The sequence below is a fragment of the Danio rerio genome, chromosome 2, assembly GCF_052040795.2.
Source record: "Danio rerio strain M-AB ecotype USA chromosome 2, GRCz13ab, whole genome shotgun sequence".
Classification (NCBI taxonomy): domain Eukaryota; kingdom Metazoa; phylum Chordata; class Actinopteri; order Cypriniformes; family Danionidae; genus Danio; species Danio rerio.
Genome location: NC_141022.1, coordinates 44239650 through 44258120, shown reverse-complemented (window position 1 = coordinate 44258120; position 18471 = coordinate 44239650). Strand labels below are relative to the sequence as shown.

The 18471-nt window shown below is 34.4% G+C and overlaps 1 protein-coding gene across 6 annotated transcripts in view; it reads left to right on the top strand.

The window, feature by feature from the left end:
• The window catches only part of uggt1 (UDP-glucose glycoprotein glucosyltransferase 1), a 60144-nt gene that overhangs the window by 1130 nt on the left and 40543 nt on the right, over positions 1-18471 (top strand). For 3 of the 6 annotated variants that reach the window (XM_087239427.1, XM_087239428.1, XM_087239429.1), the window contains exons 3-21: positions 20-99; positions 1800-1930; positions 2019-2131; positions 2724-2898; positions 2991-3087; positions 3196-3277; positions 3384-3484; positions 5255-5354; positions 6876-6936; positions 7725-7816; positions 9432-9582; positions 9815-9934; positions 10041-10126; positions 10418-10553; positions 11762-11893; positions 12080-12244; positions 12546-12666; positions 13213-13311; positions 17077-17100. In XM_087239427.1, the coding sequence (XP_087095553.1) occupies positions 20-99; positions 1800-1930; positions 2019-2131; positions 2724-2898; positions 2991-3087; positions 3196-3277; positions 3384-3484; positions 5255-5354; positions 6876-6936; positions 7725-7816; positions 9432-9582; positions 9815-9934; positions 10041-10126; positions 10418-10553; positions 11762-11893; positions 12080-12244; positions 12546-12666; positions 13213-13311; positions 17077-17100 (2066 nt within the window). 6 annotated transcript variants of the gene reach the window in all.

Here is an 18471-nt window from a genome sequence, read left to right as displayed (position 1 = left end):
GATGATTTGTACTTTACAGCGAGTTCCTTGCCGAGGAGAGTCAGGACAAGTTCTGGGCCTTTGTGGAAGCCAACCAGAACATTGAGAATGATCATGATGGTAATATTTGATCTTTTCATTTCATATTTTAGACATGCTGAGGCCTGTCAGTATGATATTTGTTATGCTGTTATTACTATAATGTTTAAAATGTTGTGTGTTTAATTGCATAATTTTCTGTGTAGTAAGTTAATATATGGGCTGCATTTATTTATTGCAGATCATTTGCAACAATCTTAATTTAACTTTATTTATTTTACTCATTTATTTTATGGTTAAGATTTGCAGCGTTTTTGCTTGGTGGAATTATATGGATGCAGTGTTTGCACTGAAGAGTCATTCTTTCATGCTTTAATGCAAGAAACACACATTTATGCAATTTTTAAAAAAATACTTTAAATAGAATACATAATATAATACAAGGACCTTTTCACAGTATGTCTAATAATATTATTTCTTCAGGAAAAAGTCTTTTTTTCCAGCTAGAATAAAAGCAGTTTTTCATTTCTTAAAAAAAACATTTTAGAGGCAAAATTATTAGCCCCTTTAAGCTAGTTTTTCTCGATAGTCTACAGAACAAACTATGCTTAGAAATGTGTTGAAAAAAACTTCGCTCAGTTTAATAGAATTTTTAAATTATTATAAATAATTATAAATTATAATTATTATAAATTTATTATAAATAAATAAGAAACATGCTACTCTGTAGCGTTAATGTATCATGCAAGGAAAGTGATTAAATCAAATTATAGTCTTGCATATGCAAATCAGAGTTTATATTTAAAATATTCTTTGTTTTCACAACAGTAATTTGCAGCGATTGTGCAAACATATACACCATGTTCATCTAAATGTCGCTCTCAGCACTTGGATGGCACCTGGATGTTTATTTTAGGTTTATTATTATGTGTTCAAACCTTTAATGAGTTTCTTCTTCTGTTGAAAAAAAAAAAAGATATTTGTAAGAATGTTGGAAATTGTTAACTGCTGGCATCAATATTAAAAAAAGAAGGGCTTCCATTTTTCAAAATATCTTCTTATGTTTTCAACAGAAGAAAAAACTCAAAAAGGTTTGGGAAAAAGTGGAGAGTAAGGGTGCTTTCACACTAGCACTTTTGGTCCACACCTAAGTTCGTTTGATGTCAGAGTACAGTACGCTTAGCTAGTTTGAATGTGTCTTCTGAACTTGGGTGTGCACCAGTGAATTGTACCCTAGTCCGCCTGAAAGAGGTGGTCTGGGGTACAGTTCACGCAAACTCTGCAATCGTACCAGCGGGCTTGAGCCAGGGCAATCACAGTGATAATGTCTGCTTGACTTCTTAAAAACAGCTTCTGCAGACATCACGTCATGTTCTGAACATTTAAAATATTTTGTGGTAGATGGACGCGAGTCGGCGGTTCATTTCGCTGTGGCAACCCTGGATAAATAAAGGGACTAAACCAAAAAGAAATTGAATGAATGAACGCGAATCGCTTTCTATATGTCCAAAACCAAAAGATTCAGTAAAAGCAGAATGTGCTTACGTCTTTCTATTTTGGCGCTTTGCTTTTGTGATCGTCACCTAACAACAGCCGAACACACTCCAGAAGCTCGATGATGCAAGCGTACCAGGGTTCAGGAGAAAAAAAAGTCGAAAGAATGCTGAAAGAATTTTATGAGCGTTTTTGAGTAAACTATCTCTGTTTATAGTGAATTAAAATAGTTGCTCTTGAAATACATTTAGCCAGTCAGATTACAGGACTCTTTCTCTATATTTCAGACACGGATCAGGCTTACTATGACCTAATCCTGAAGAGAGCTGGTGAGCTGCTGAGCCCAGTGCAGTTAAACCTGCTGAAGTTCTCCTTATCTCTGAGGGCTTACTCATCCACCATCCATTCTTTCCAGCAGGTGAGGGTGTCTGTTTAATGTAATGTAAACCAATATCTGGAGAGAACCTGTTTGTCATGTCCTTAAATCTTGCTGTTTGTTTATGCAGATTGCATCCAATGAGCCTCCTCCATCTGGCTGTAAAGCATTCTTTAATGTACACGGACAGAAATCTTGTGATTCTGAAAGACTACAAGGCATGCTGGACAATGCCTTAGAACGGTGAGTAGCAACAAGGTAATCTGTAGCCTGTCATACAGTATTATTCTATACTATAATTTCTTATTTGCTTATTTCTTAAATTCCTAATATGTATATATTCCCATAATAAGTAGCCTTTTATCCAGTATTATACTATATATAATATATACTATATATATATATATATATATATATATATATATATATATATATATATATATATATATATATATATATATATATATATATATATATATATAGTATATATTATATATTATATATAGTATAATACTGGATAAAAGGCTACTTATTATGGGAATATATACATATTAGGAATTTAAGAAATAAGCAAATAAGAAATTATAGTATAGAATAATACTGTATGACAGGCTACAGATTACCTTGTCTGACATCAAATGACATCTTTAAATGACTTGTCTCTTGGGTATGCTTGAAAATATTGTTAATTAGTGTAGACTTGTATAGAAAGTAGAGACCCAATTTACTGTAGTGATATAAAAAATGAACTGGTGTGATGTCATTTCAAACATAAAAAACATTTAATTTGGAGTTTATTTCAGGGAATAATATCCAAAATGCATTTTCGTTTCAGGCCAAAGCCAAACCTGTTCAAAGGTGATCACAGATACCATTCAGCCAATCCTGATGCACCAGTTGTGATTTTGTACGCTGAAATGGGCACCAAAGAATTCTCCAGACTCCATCAACTGATGCTTTCAAAAGCCAACAAGGGCATGATCACTTATGTTCTGCGGCACTTTCTTGCTGTAAGAAGTAAAACTGCTATTATTTTAGTCAATATAAAAGTGTATTTTCATCTTAATACGAATCTCTTCCGCATATTCTGTCATCCATGCAGAGCCCAAGTAAAAGTAAAGTACACCTGTCTGGATATGGAGTGGAACTGGCCATCAAAAACCAGGAGTACAAAGCCAAAGACGACACACAAGTTCAGGGTATGATATCAGCCAGATTTCTTTTTTTATTGTGGCTTAAAATTACTGTTTTAAAGATATTCCTAAATGTAGCAAACTTATTAATGTTTTTTCTTTTGCTTTTTACAGCTGGAGCTGATGCAAATGCAACGGTAATAGGTGAAAATGATCTGGTGGATGAAGTGCAGGGCTTTCTTTTTGGCAAACTCAAGTAATTAAAAGGCTCATGCTTATTTAAGAGTACTCTCCACTGACTAACATGCACACTAATGTTTGAGATTATGTTTGACAGCAGCACATACTGTTGAATTTTACAGAACCATTTACCCTGAACTTAAGGAACAGCTGAAGGAGCTCCGGAAGCATTTGATAGAGAGTACCAATGAAATGGCTCCACTCAAAGTCTGGCAAATGCAAGGTGGGTGTTTCTGAACTGTTGACATCTATAAAATTCACATTTAATTCCTTCTCATTCGCTTTAGTGGCCTGTTGCATGAACTGAATACTTGAGTTGCAGAGTAGGTTTTGAGTTGATAAACCACACCAATCCAACCTAGTTAAGATCTGATTCGGTGGCTTCAAAACACTCATTATGAACATTCTCTGTTAACTCTGGGTTTAATATAGAATTTATAATTGGTTCTGGAGTGCGTGCAGCCTGAAGGATGACACATGCAGTAAACAGCCAGCCACACAAAGCATAAAGCATGTCGGTTTGATCAATTTCTTTTGGGAGCGCCAGCATAATTCACTTTTCTGTTGATTTATATAAGGAGATAACATTATAAAATATTTATTTATTTTATTTTATTTATTTATTTAAATTTATTTTTAAAATTATACATTTTTATTTATTTTTATTTATTTATTTTTATTTATTTAAAGGATTTACAAAATGGGAAACACTTATCTTGCGAAAGGTTTAGTAGGCAATAAACTAATTTATTTGTGAATATTTAATCTTTTTTTGAGATTTGAATAAAAAATAATAATATTAAGCATCCATTTAAATGTAATATAACAAATAAAGTATCAAAAGTTGGCCAATTTTGACAAAAAAAAGATGCTTTCACTGTAAATAGTGTTCATTTTGAGGAAAAAAAGGATGACATTGTTTTGTCAGATGTGTGTACATGTCAATTTGTTTATAACTCATTGAATCAGTGTTGGTTTGCGGCCTTCAGACTAGGATAAAACCATACTGTAAGGTACTATGGCTAGTTTGAGTCTGAAACCTAAACAAAAACCTACCTGGGTAATAATAATAAAAAAAGAGAGACCGGATTCATGCCACATTTTTGCCAGTCTAATCAAAAGTGGACAATGCCCAACACGACATATACAAGTTATATACAGGGTCTATAATGCAGTACAAACAAGTATATACAGGGTCTAAAATGTTTTGACCTTGTCCACTGTCTACCACATTGAGAGGTGGTCAAAAATGCATTTAATCAGCGTAACACAAATCAAATCAATCAAATCAGATATGATTTAATGCATTTGATTGGCCAGAAAAAGAGAGTGCTTGTTATCTGGCTGCTTATCCAATGTATTATTTATTATGGAAAGTTTTATGAGAAAGCAAACCAAAAGCAGCTATTCATATTGTGCTGCTTTGCCCCAGAAGTTGAAATCATAGTTGCCATCAAATCCTTTTTAATTGCTTGCTTCCTTACCAGCTCTTAAGGCACATAAGAAGACTTAATTAGTTCAGAAATACTTTATTTTTTTATTATTATTTTTTAAAGTCTTTCTTACCAATATTTGGCACCCCCTTATAATAATACTTCAAGGCTTTTCAAACTCAGTACCTGTGACTAAGGGAGCACTTGGGTAGCACAATACTCATTCTGACGGTATGCAAGCGTTGTTAATTAGCTGTGGTTCTGCTGGCCTTGTGTGGTTGTCAAACATAGCTCCCTCTAGCCCAGAGCTCATTACTGCTCTATCAAGGTAAACTCATCAGAGACTAGTCACATTTAGCAAAACCTCTGAGCACACACACACGCAGAGTTGAACACACTTTTCCCTGTGGTGCAGAAAAAAAGCTTTGCCACATCAAATTCATAATATGTTATATTGGTAAAATCAGCATACCGTATACAGGTCATGGCTATTTCAATTTCAGTATTTCAAGAGCAGAAATGTAAGTTAGGATAACGTGTTCTTTATCGTCCTCCTCAAGATCTCAGCTTTCAGACTGCTGCTCGTATCCTGGCAGCTCCCTCTGTGGATGCTCTCAATGTCATGAAGGATTTGAGCCAAAACTTTCCCACCAAAGCCAGGTAAATGGCCATTCATTACAAACATGAATATGATTGTCTAAACCACACACGATAAAGCAGCAGTACATATGATGTTGACAAAAAGTCCTGCTTCACATAGCTTTGTCATATATTTAACTTGTAAAGATTTAGTTCACCCCAAAATAAAGATTCTGTCATCAGTTTCTCACACTCTTCATGTTTCAAACACTTAAAGAATGTGTTTCCAAATACAAGTTAAAATTATTTTGATTAAACATTCTGATCCTCCAGTGAAAAACACTCAAAGCTTTAAAATAACTATGGTATAGAAATTAATAAAACAGTCAGGCAGTGACTCACTCACGCCCAGGCCCGGCGCCAGGATGTCATAACTGAGGGGGTATTTTAGTCCCATTGGGGGGCAATAGACCTGGTGAATGATTTTGGTCCCTCTTGTTCCTTTCATTTAGGCTATTTATTCACTTATTTAATATTACTTTGGCAGTAATAATCTTTTTTTATAGTAATAATAATATGCACAGTTTTGCTGTTACTGATTTTATCACTAAAGTTTATACAATGATACCGTTTACATAAATGACATATCATGGCTTCAGCACCAAACAAGTGGTTTAAATTATATTTTATTCTCCTTATTTCTTTCCACTTTATTTAAAATAATATAATAGCTTACAGGTAAAGGTAAAAATAAAGAGTTATGTTAGGCTATCATAAGTCTAGGTGAATAAACTTTCAATGGAAAGACTGAAATCTCTTAGTTTTGATTAAAAAGGTTCTAATTTTTTTCCCCAAATGAAATTCGATGTGACATGATATGAGTAAATAAAAACACAATTTTAATTTTCAACCCTTTAATTTGTTCTGATCGGCTGAGATTTTATAACTTTATAACCAGGAATGAAATATCATGTTTAGTATAAGATGTGGTGTGATATTTCACTTCACTTTTTTTCCTCCTGTTTATTGTTTTATTCCTATTTGCACTTGTAGTTTTGCATTTTCGTTTCCAAGTCATCAGAAAGTTTATCCTTAGTGGATGTTTTAGCATTCCTAGGTTTAGTTAACACTTAAAGGCGGAAAATGACTTGTCAGCAGTTCTATTGCAAAATAAAATGTTTTATTTGGTCCAGACAGTGGAGCTAAAATTTCTTTTTTTTTTTTTTTCAATAGTTAGCAAATATATTTTAAATGTGTGGCTCACACTAAAATGCAATTTTGTTGAAGTGATCCTTGACATCATGAAGTATAATTTGCGCTCATACATCACCTATAGCAATTAACCGCAGCTCTTACTCATCCTGTATTTTTATACTCATTTATTTTTTAAAGCCTTATGTCTGAATGCAGACGCGCATGACGTCGATGAAAGCAATCTCATCGCCATCTAGTTAAACAGCACTGATTAAAAAAAAGTCAGTGCAGACATTTTTATGCAGATGATAGTAGCCGGGCATTCAAGGTTGGAATATAATGCATCACTGTGATGAACTAATGAATCATTCTCAGTTTCACCGCTCACATTTCTCTCTCCTCTCTCAGGTCCATAACAAAAACGGTGGTTAATTCGGAGATCCGTAAGGAGATTGAGGAGAATCAAAAGGTGAGGGCCACTATTGTCCTTTTTTATCGTCTTTTTTCCTAAAATTGTGGCGTCAGCAGGTATTCTCATTCACTACAGTTTTTTTTTTTGTCTGCTCCGCTGAGATAGTGGACTCAAAAAAAGAAGCCCAGTCAAGTCTTTGTTTTAGCCTCATAATTCACCAAGAAAAGTCTTCTCCTTTTTCATGTCTGAAATGAAAGGACATCAGTTGCAAAGTATATGAAAGTGGTAGAAAGGATCTTCAATCTTCTACACTCCGCTGCTTGTTTTCTTCTCGTTCTTTTATATCGTAATGCGCGTAAACACTATTGTTTTGTCACTGAAAAGGAAATGAATGAAGTAATTGCATCAAATTCGGTTTAAACGTGACTTCGGTCATTTCCTTTCTGTGATTAAAGCTGTTTCTTGCTGTTCGTAATGAGGACGGGTAACGGACCTGCTCCTCATTCCTCACTGTAATTGCACACTGGGAAACATGACGAATAGAGGCTCTTTAAGGTTCCCTAACGAGCTCCCTCGCTCTAATACATGTGCCTTTAGCGAATAACAAACATGAGGGCCACGGATAAAAGCATGAATATATAGAGTGGAAATGGCCCGAGGCTCAAAAGGGTGTTTGAATTATAGATCATATTGAGCATCTCTTTCAACTTCTGTTCTGCTCTATGAAGTGACAGAAACATATGTTTTATCCGGGGATTAGTAAGCCAAAGGGCTCGGGGAAGTTACTTTAAAGCTGGTAATGAGTGTGTCGTACCTAATGTCTCACATTCTCATGTCTCTTCTAGTATTTTAAGGGGACTTTAGGGCTCCAGCCTGGAGACTCAGCTCTGTTCATCAATGGACTCCATATTGACTTGGATGTGCAGGATATTTTCAGGTGAACAATGGATTACATTTAAAATTTATATTACATTACATTACATTACATTACATTACATTACATTATATTATATTATATTATATTTTGATTATTATATTGTAATGTAAATTTTTATTTTACATTATATTTAAATATTATATTATAATCTGATTTTTATGATTAAATTATTATAATTATTTTGTTTCATTTGGTTATTATATTAAATTATATTTGATTATTATATTTTATATTATATTGTTTTGTTTTTTATTATATTACATTATATTAGATTGTTATATTATATTTGATTATTATATTGATTTATAATGATTTTTTATTGCAATTTTAAAAATAATATATCATCACAATACATGTACAGTAATTTTTAAATTATATTTTTATTTTTACTCTTTTATATGAATGTATTTGTAGCAACAATATAAATATTTGCAATAATAAATGTAAAAAAGTCACTTTATATAACTAGCAACTTGTGATTATTTGTTAAAGTACAAATATTAAAAATGGTTAAACAGTTGTTCAAGTATCATTTATGGATATCAACGTTGATAGCAATTATTCTTAATATTTTTTGGATCTAGTTTATTTAGGTTTTTTTATGAATAGAAAATTTCAAAGCATTAGTTATTTAAAACAGCCTTTTGGTCAGTTTAAAATATTTTTGCACAGTAAAACAAGCTTCTTAAAAAAAATACCCAAAACTTTAGAATGGTATATTTGTGTGTGTCATGCAATAAATAATTGTAATTTAATATTGTTTTTATTTTGATTAATCTGATCCGAAATAGAAATTTGTTTTGTCATAATATATATGTGTGTGTGTGTGTGTGTATTATTTATTTATTTATTTATTTATTTATTTATTATACATTATGCACAGCAAAAACTTAGAAACAAAACTATACAAAAATATTTTGGAACAGATGTTTAAATGTGCATATATACAGTTAGGTTCATAAATATTTGGAAATTGACACTATTCTAACATTTTTGGCTCTATAAATCAACAAAGTTGATTTGTATTGGTTACAAATTCTTTGCAGGCAATTACAGCCTAAAGTCTGGAACACATAGACACCTGATGGGTTTGTTTTGTTTTTTCAGCCTAATGATGGCTTGCTTGACTTTTAGTGACGGCTATTTGGATCTAATCTAGAGAGTTGACAGTGACAGATTCCAAATGCAAATAGCACACTTGAAATAACTCTGCACTTTTAATCTGCTCGTTGTAATTGAGATAATGAGGGAATAACACACATGGCCGTGAAACAGCTGAGAAGCCAATTGTCCAATTACTTTTGGACCCTTAACAAGTAGGAGACACATGCTTGTTGTTATTCCTACACCGCATAAATACCCTCAAAGTAAAGCTGACAATCTGCAATTAAAGCACATCTTGTTCGTTTAATTTCAAATCCATTGTGTTGGTGTATACAGCCAAAAATGTAAGAATTGCGTTGATGTCCAAATATTTATGGACCTAAATGCAATTTGTCATTTATTTTAAATGCAATCATTTGTGATATTTTTTTTCTCCCAACACTAAGGTATATATTGATGCATATTTTGATCTGACATGGTTAAACTTTGTATGATTTTTGTTTCTTTGCAGTGTTTTTGATGTGTTGAGGAATGAGGCAAGGGTCATGGAGGGTCTGCGTAGTCTGCTCATAGAAACGCCATACATCCACGACATCCTCAAACTCAACGTTCAGCCTTCAGACTCTGACTATGCCGTAGACATCCGCAACCCTGCTGTTCACGTGAGCTACTATGAGCCAATGCTTTTATTTATTTGTGTTTTCTGATAGTTCTCAGCTATTAAATTTTCTGTACCAGTGGTAAATGTACTGTTAGTATTGGCCAGAATGCTTTTGTAAAATAGATTTTTTTCTTTCCTGGTAAAATAAAGGCTATAATAATAATGATGTTGATGATGAAAATAATAATAATGATAATTATGAAAGAATAATTCCAATTTTTCTCTTTTATTAGTGGATTAATAACCTGGAGACAGACGGCAGATATGCTTCCTGGCCCTCTAATGTGCAAGAACTGCTGCGGCCCACTTTTCCTGGAGTCATTCGACAGATCCGGAAGAACTTCCATAATCTGGTAAGTACTGCAGGTGGTGTGTTAACATGCAGTTCCATTTAGAAATCACACCATAAACCCCACAAACATCTAAATTCTGCAAATCATTTGTGCGTGTATTTGACAGGTGATGATTCTGGATCCGACCCATGAGAACACGGCTGAGCTGCTCGGAGTGGCAGAGATGTTTTACAGCAACAACATCCCACTCAGGTCAGTCTGAAAATAGACCGAATGTTATTACAAGAACATGATTAATGTTTCAGTTGTGTTCAAGTCAGAGCTGTGGCACAGTGGTATCACATATACGTAGGAGTTGTGGTTCTCCCTTAGGAAAGCTGGTTCAAATGTGGTCAATTACAGATGTCATTCTCATCCCTTCGACAATTTTTTTTCTTGTACCTACTTCTTTATAATAATAAAAAAAAATCACTGTCTTGGCCGTCCTGAAGGTTATTGTTATTGTTGATTGTAAAATCTGTATCTGTTTCTATCTCTCTGCAGGATTGGCGTGGTGTTTGTGGTGAACGATTCTGATGATGTTGATGGGATGCAAGATCCTGGTGTGGCTCTTCTTCGAGCTTTCAACTATATAGCTGATGACGTGGACGGCCAAATGGCCTTCGATGCTGTCATATCAGTAAGAAAACATTGAAGTGATTTGTTCAAAAATACTCGTTCATTCAGTAACAAACAAGTGAACTTTTTATAAGACATTTAATCATCCATTTAAGTGATTTGTTAAAAAATACTGATTCATCCAGTTATGCAGCAAGGCAAGTAAGTAGTTTATAGTATTCATTAAATTAATTACATATTTTTTAGATGTACTTTTGTGTCTGATTTGAGCTAAAAAAGTTTGGCCAACTCTAAAGTAATTATATCATATTAGACAAATCTAGTAAAGTTTTCAAATTCAATAGCAGCACTGGATCTCTTAATTAAGGAAAGATTTATATGATTTGTGGATCAATTGGTACCGGGCCACACTATAAATCATTAATTATTTCTATTTTATTTATTATTTGAGTCTGAAGGGTCTTTTATTTTGAAAAATCCTTTAATTTAAAAAAATTACCTTATTCTCTTGCTTCACCTAAAACCAGCAAAACGATTATGAAACAGACGTCTTCGGAAAGTTTCTTTGCCAAGAGGAAAAGGCCTAGTTAAGGACCCACTCAAGTTTTTGTTTCCAATGGAGGTGCACGCAAGCGACTTGATGCTTTTGTGGTTTCCTGACAGACACAGTTGAATGAATGCCGCAAAGAGCGCACCACAAGTCACGTAACAAGAACTGACCGTTCAGCTTGCAAAGAATATACATGTTTCGGTAGACTAATTGTCTTATACAAACACGTAACAGCCAAACACTGCAGTGCTTTGTAATTTTGTCCATAAATAAAACTTGTAACAGAGTGACAGCTTGTCATCCTTTGAGAAGACAATTGATGGTCGCCTAGCAATCTGCTCTGTGGTAAAATTGTCAAGCGTTCACCGGTCCGCGGTGATAAAAAGGTTGAGGACTGCTGATCTATATGACTTGCTGTTGCTATCCAGAATTTGGTGGAACTGGAGCAATAAGGGTCCTCATTGTAAAGACTGCTTGATTGGATGCAATTAGTATAGATAGGATGAATTATCAATGCATCTATTCTGTTTTGCTTTGTTTTTCGCCCCAAAAAAGAGAGTAACTGCATAAGGGTTTATTTATTTAATATTTTATTTCTATTTATAATATTTAAGATTTATTTAATATGAATTTATATATTTTTATATAATATTTTATTTTAATTTAATATTTTTTGTTTTAATTTTCAAATTTGTGTTTTTATTTTTTTTTCTCCCCAGATAATGAATAGGATTCCCAGTGGAGACAAACTGAAGGTGGAGCATGTGGTGGGTGTGTTGGAGAAGAGATATCCATATGTAGAGATCAGCAGCATCTTGGGCCCTGACTCTGCTTACGAAAACAACAGAAAAGTGAGTTTTTATTTTCTTTCTTTCTTTTTTTTCAAGCTATTGTTTGAGCTTTGAACATTTCAGCAGTGCCTCCTCCCAGGTCATGTTTTAGCCTGAAAGAGACACAATATAGAGGATGTGTTAATGTTTATATGTCTCCGAGTAACTATCAGCTTTATTGAGGTCATATCTTTTCTGTCTCCACAGGAGGGAAAGGCATATTATGAGCAGACTGGTGTTGGCCCTCTGCCAGTGGTGTTGTATAATGGTATGCCTTTACAGCGTGAGCAGTTAGACCCTGATGAACTTGAAACGGTCGTCATGCACAAGATCTTGGAGACCACCAGCTTTTTTCAGCGCACTGTCTATCTGGTGAGAATGACACGTCTGTCACCAGGGGTGTCCTCTTTGGTCAACATTTTTGAGTGGCAATACATTATAAAATTTCACTGCAGCCAAAAAAGGCTAAATCCTACTGACAACTGGCTAGACTTATCTGAACGAATAAATGATTGAAAATAATATAGCATTTGGGATATTTGAAAAAAAAATGAATGAAAACTCTCACAAGTGTTTTTAGAATGTATTCATCTACCAGTGTGTTTATTTTCATTAGTTCAGTTTGGTCTTATTTTTTTGTCATCCAAAATGCTTCTTGTGCATTCTTTTTCAGGGTGAGCTGAACAGTGATCATGACGTGGTGGATTATATCATGAATCAGCCCAACGTGGTCCCTCGAATCAATTCCAGAATTCTGAGCACCAGCAGGAATTATCTGGACCTTTCCGCCACCAGTGAGTTTTTGAGTTCTGACTGTATTCATTAAGCAAAATGTCTCCTGAATATTTTGCCGCTCTCTGGCTCTTTTTCTGTTGAATCGTAAGCAGCCTTTCTTTCTGTAAACTAGCTAGTTTGAGATATACAACACGTATGTAGACTCTTGGGAATGAATATCTGCCTCATTGTGAATTCTGTGCTAAATGTCTTGTTTGTTCTTGAAAGCCCATTTATTTACAAAGACGTACAAATGAGACTGCGGCAATGATATTCATAAACTGCTTTATTTTTTTTACGAAAATACGAAACTGAATTTTAATAGCTTTTGAATAGCATATTTGCAGTCTTTCAGGAAGCTGAGCAAAAGGCCCATTTCATACTGAACTCAAATAGCAGTCAATGTTCAGAAATAGCTGTGTTCGAAATGACTTCGCTCAGATTCAATTATGAATGCGAATGTGCCTCTTACCGAGAACAAAGAATGACCCTATTTTCATTTTCTCCTCAAGTGTTTGCCATCACCTGACCTCTAAAAAAATAAAAACAAGTTGTTTCTTTTCCAGATAATCATTTTATTGACGAATATGCACGTTTCCTGTTTTTGGATGCCAAAGACAAGAATGCAGCGGTGGCCAACAGTATGAATTACATGACAAAGAAAGGTAAGGTATTTTGCTGTTATTGGTCTCAATGTATTCCTCCATCCTGCTGCTCATCTATACAACATGACCAGTGGAGAGTTTTTTTTTTTTTTTTTCTGGGGGGTTTTTAATGAAGTCTGTCATTGTTTACTTTAGTCCAATCTATATTAAAAGCCAGGTGCACACTGCAGTTTTGCTTCTTTAACTTCGGCATACAAAATGTGAATTCTGATGGGGTTTCTTTGAATCATATGTCCACACACGATACAAGTGAGTTTATATGAAAATCATTTGGATGCAGTGAGAATTAATGTGGCTTTATGACCTAATAAATTCCAAAGCTTGAAATTCTGCGCAAAAAATGGAGGAAGACATTGCTTTCAGAACCATTTTTTTTCTTTCTCTTTCTCTTACTACTGGCTTATTACCTGCTTATTATTAAGTTATTAACTGTTTTTTCGCACTTTTACAAATAACAATCACAAATTAACATTTTTCTCCAACTTTCAAAATAAACAGATTGTTAAATTTTATGAAAACAAGTAGATTTTTGTAGATCTTGCAAAAAAAAAAATCCTAAAACAAAACAATTACTTTTAAGCCATCACCATCATTTATAAATCAACAATCAAACACACAGTATTAGTTTAGTACACAAAATTATAATATTGTGTTTGCCATTTGTTCAAACAACTTATTTTTTAAATGAGCTGAACCAACACGCTGTAGCGAATTAGCTCAAAGGGAATCGAATATTCATTTGAATGGGGCTTCAAAAGAATAGACTCTTTAAATCCAGATGAACGAATCGTCCAGCGATTATTCAAATGGACTGTTGACTTTAATTACTGCTATTGTCATCAAAATAAAAACCCATTTATGTTTAAGCAAGGTAGCAAGATCGAAGTTTAAAACATTCAATTTATAAATATGCAAAGGCACTTTTATTTATACAAAATGACACTTTATTGACTAACAGAAACTAACACCTAACACAAACACACATTCATACAAGTGTAGAGAAGAGTAAAAAAAGTAAAATAAATCAAAAATAATCTATTTAACCCCTTTATTGTCTCTTTGGGGTTGCATTATTTTACACCAGTTCAGTGGTAGTCTGGAAGTGCTACTTGTGTTTCATTTTTGATGAGAAGAACTCCCTCTGTTGAGCACGTGGCTAGCTGGTCATCAGGTCTTTGTCCTCATCAAGATTGGAGTGGGGTGGAGTCGGTCGTTTCAAGTTTTCAAGTAGCAAAATGGCTAGTCGTGTTTGACTATTGGTTTTGGGGCGCACTAAACTAGACTCTCAACGGGAAAGAAAGAAAGAAAGAAAGGTATCGAAGATGGGAATTTCTGAGCTAGTGTGGTTAACCCATTTTGTCTGCATCCCCGCCTGCTTCCTGGAGTCCTCTAGGGTTCTCTGTGTTGGGTTCAAGTTAGAGATCTGCACGTGACAAAATTTTGAATCCTGCTCCCGCCAGGTTTTAGTCTGAACCCGACCGCTCCCGCTTGTATTCAGCATTTGTTGTCCCGCTGCCCGCCCCGCCCCATTTTTTACTCACCGCGCCCTGTTTCCGCTAACGAGCAGGGGAAGAAAAAAAAACGAAAACCACCCAGCTATACAAAGTCCCGACAGCCTATAACAAGCTGTCTGTATAAACACACATAAGCACCAAGCAAGTGACACGCACACTTTGACAGCATCGCACTTTCTCTTATTCTCACACATACACACACACACGCACACAGACAAGCTAAACACAGCATCATGCTCTCTCATTCACACACATACATACGTGTGCTCGCTGGCTCAGGAGTTGGGAGCGATATTGTTAGACCGCCCGCTCCAGTTACACCAGTTACCGACCACTCCTGCGCTTTATTTGGAAATGTATTCCAAATTGATATGAGTCGCAATAAATCTGGTCGGGTCCTAATTTAGACCTCTAGTTCAAGTCTTTTTCTGGCCTGTAGTCTTCTTCTAGCTTGGGTGTTCTTCTCTGGCCTGGGGTGGGGCCTTAGGATAGTAGCTTTTACAAGGATGGTTTATACCCACCCTCCAGGGCCAAGTTGGCCAATGAGAAGTTAACTTTTGGTGTTAAAGCATGTTCGTTTGCAATTTTGGTGTACACTGATGCAGGAATGTTCAAGTTTCTTAAAATGTTAATATGTTGCACACATATTAAGATGAAATGTAAACATTCGTTCAGTACACCAAATTAGCTTTGCAGGGACATCAAACATGAACTATCTTTGAGCTTGTTTAGCTGTGGTAGAGTTAAACATTGATTGCAGAAGTATTAAAACCATCATATGAATACAGGAGCAAGAGAAATGTTGCAAAACACCTGATTACACAAGGAGAGAATAAAAGTTTACCTTAAAACATCAGTCTTAACCCACGAGTTTATAGAAGCTCTCTGTGTCCAGTTCTGAGCACATTTTTTTTGTGTCAAATACCTTTGGATCGGATTCCAACTGACCATCCAGTCTTTTCTGGATGGGAAAAGCCAATGCTGTGTTTGCTGTTGCATTTGTTGAATAAAAGCTAAATTATTAGGTGTCTGAACAACCACATTCGTTACAACGCATATTGCACTACTTTTTAAAATTATTTTTGCACCTCTATGAAGCTTGCATTTACATCTTGTGCATCATTGGCATACTTAAAGCATGTTTGTTACACTATAAAAAATATAATGACAAAGTCTAGACAATAAATATTTTAATGTTGCTTTAACTTATTTTAACAAGTCAATCAGGTTTCAACTAACTCTAAGTTATACAAAGTTTGACTTAATTTGATTCAACTAAAAAAATGAAGGCAGCTAGATTTTTTTAGCAGTGTACATTGGGTGGTATTTGTATTTAAAACCATCATTATTTTATTATTTTACTTCATAAAATCTAAAAATACACTGTAAAAAATGCTGGGTTAATATAACTATGTATAACTTAAGTTATACAGGGTTATAACTTAAGTTATACATGAGATGTCGCAAAAAAAAAACAAAAAAAAACAACAACTCAATAATTGTGGTGTTCAGCTCATTTTAAGTTGTTAAGTAGGTTGAACAAACATCAGAGTCATTTTTGAGTACCTATGTACCTACCAATCGATACTGAAATTTTAAAAATGTCAGTTTTCTGCCATTTGTGTGCTGTTGCAACAGTAATGACTGTGATTAGCCATGAAGGTCATCAGTTCACCGCTGTTTACTGAGTGTAACCACAGATAGAGGGACACTGGAGCGTTTTAAAGTCGCAATTCATCAGTGAATCGCTTGTTTGTCAGCTTAAAGACAAACCAGCTGATCGATGTGACTTTGATATGCTCTAATGTTCATGTACCTGTGGTTACAGTTAGTAAACAGCGGTGAGTTCAGTGAAATTATGACCTTCACGGCCAATCACAGTCATTTCTGTTGAGCACATGAACACAATGGCAAATCAGCTCTGTTAAACAATGTGCTCAACAGCGCTCATGTTAACTGGAAATTAACATTTTTAAAATTTCAGTAATGATTGGTACCGAATTCCAATATCGTGACAACCCTACCTAGTACTACACATCCTGACTTTTTTTGTTAGACATTTAATGTTGGCTTTTAACCAAGATTTTGTTGTGCTTTACCATATAATCTGACTGGCAACAATTGTGGAAAACTTATAAAAAAAAGAATTGCAGTGTACACCTAGCTTTAGACACTGTAACCGCTAAATTTATCTGTCTGCCTTCTGTTTCTTCATTTCTTTTTTTTCTTTTTCTTCGACTGCTGTTTTCAGGGATGTCAACCAGGGATGCTTCTGGTAATTGCACTGAGCTGTTATACTCACTGAACTGACATCCCATTTCCTATTGATCTCATCTAAACACAATGTGCTGGAGTGCAAATGTTGTTAGAAAACGCCTCCATTACCATCATTAACATAACCCTAACTGTTGCTTCAAGGAATATTCTGGGGTATTTTAAACGTAACGGTTGCGCACAACATCTACGGCATGCTGTTCAATTTACCTTTCTCATAGTTTGCACGCACAAGCGAGAAATGCCTTTATAGGAATATACTTCTAATGGAAGCCTAGCCGGCCATTTGTATAAATATTTTAAATCTCTAGTTTGTTTGTCCCACAGTTTTGAACACATAAATATGACAGTGCATTTTGCATTTAGGCTACAGTAAACCACCTAGTCAACTTTATAGTTTACTAGCATTCCGACCCCTAAATGGAAAAATATTATCTGAATGTGCTGTGACTTTTATTCTAAGTTTTATTTTATTTTATTTATTTTTATTTTATTTATTTTTATTTATTTTTTTAATCAGTTTTATTATTTTTTTTATTATTTTTTTTTACTTGTTTCTTTTATTCTTGTTTATGTAAAGCACTTTGAATTGCCACTGTGTATGAAATGTGCTATATAAATAAACTTGCCTTGCATTTTATTATTTATTTATTTATTATTATTTTTTTATTTTATTGAAAATTTTTATTTATTTATTTATTTTTAAATGAGACTGCCTTCGTCGCGCCTTAAGCGCACTTCGAATGCATCTTTCAGAGGATGCAACCTCTGAAATGAGATACAGCTACTGACAGTTCCACTTTTCCCCATTCAAAAGAATACGAGTGACATGTCTTGTGTATTCTATAGTCTTTGATATAACATAATAATATTGTGTAGTACTACAATGTGCATGTATGAGGAATCCGCTCACAGTATGCAAGCTTATGAAATCCTTTTAAATGCATGCGGCCGTGTACTTCTTCCGCTATTAAAATTGCATGTGATGACTACATGCGCTCTATGTACATTATAAATAAAGCCAAGACGCACATTTGTTATTGTCCTCTGCATATCAACTATTCTTATGTCATTTATTTAGTGCTACAGTCGGGCACTTCAAATTTAATAACTGAAAGTTTAGATGATATTACAAATTTGAAAAAATATGTTTTATAATTAATTAAAACTATTAAGTTTCCCAGTGTTGGGTTGCAGCTGGAAGTGTTTCCTCTGCGTACAACATAAGGATAAGTTGGATAAGTTGTCAGTTCATTCCACTGTGGCAACCCCTGATTAATAAAAGGACTAAGTTGAAAAGAAAATGAATGAATGAAAACTATTAAAAAGCAGGGATTACGCTAAAGGAAAAGTAAAGAGATCTCGTCTTCCT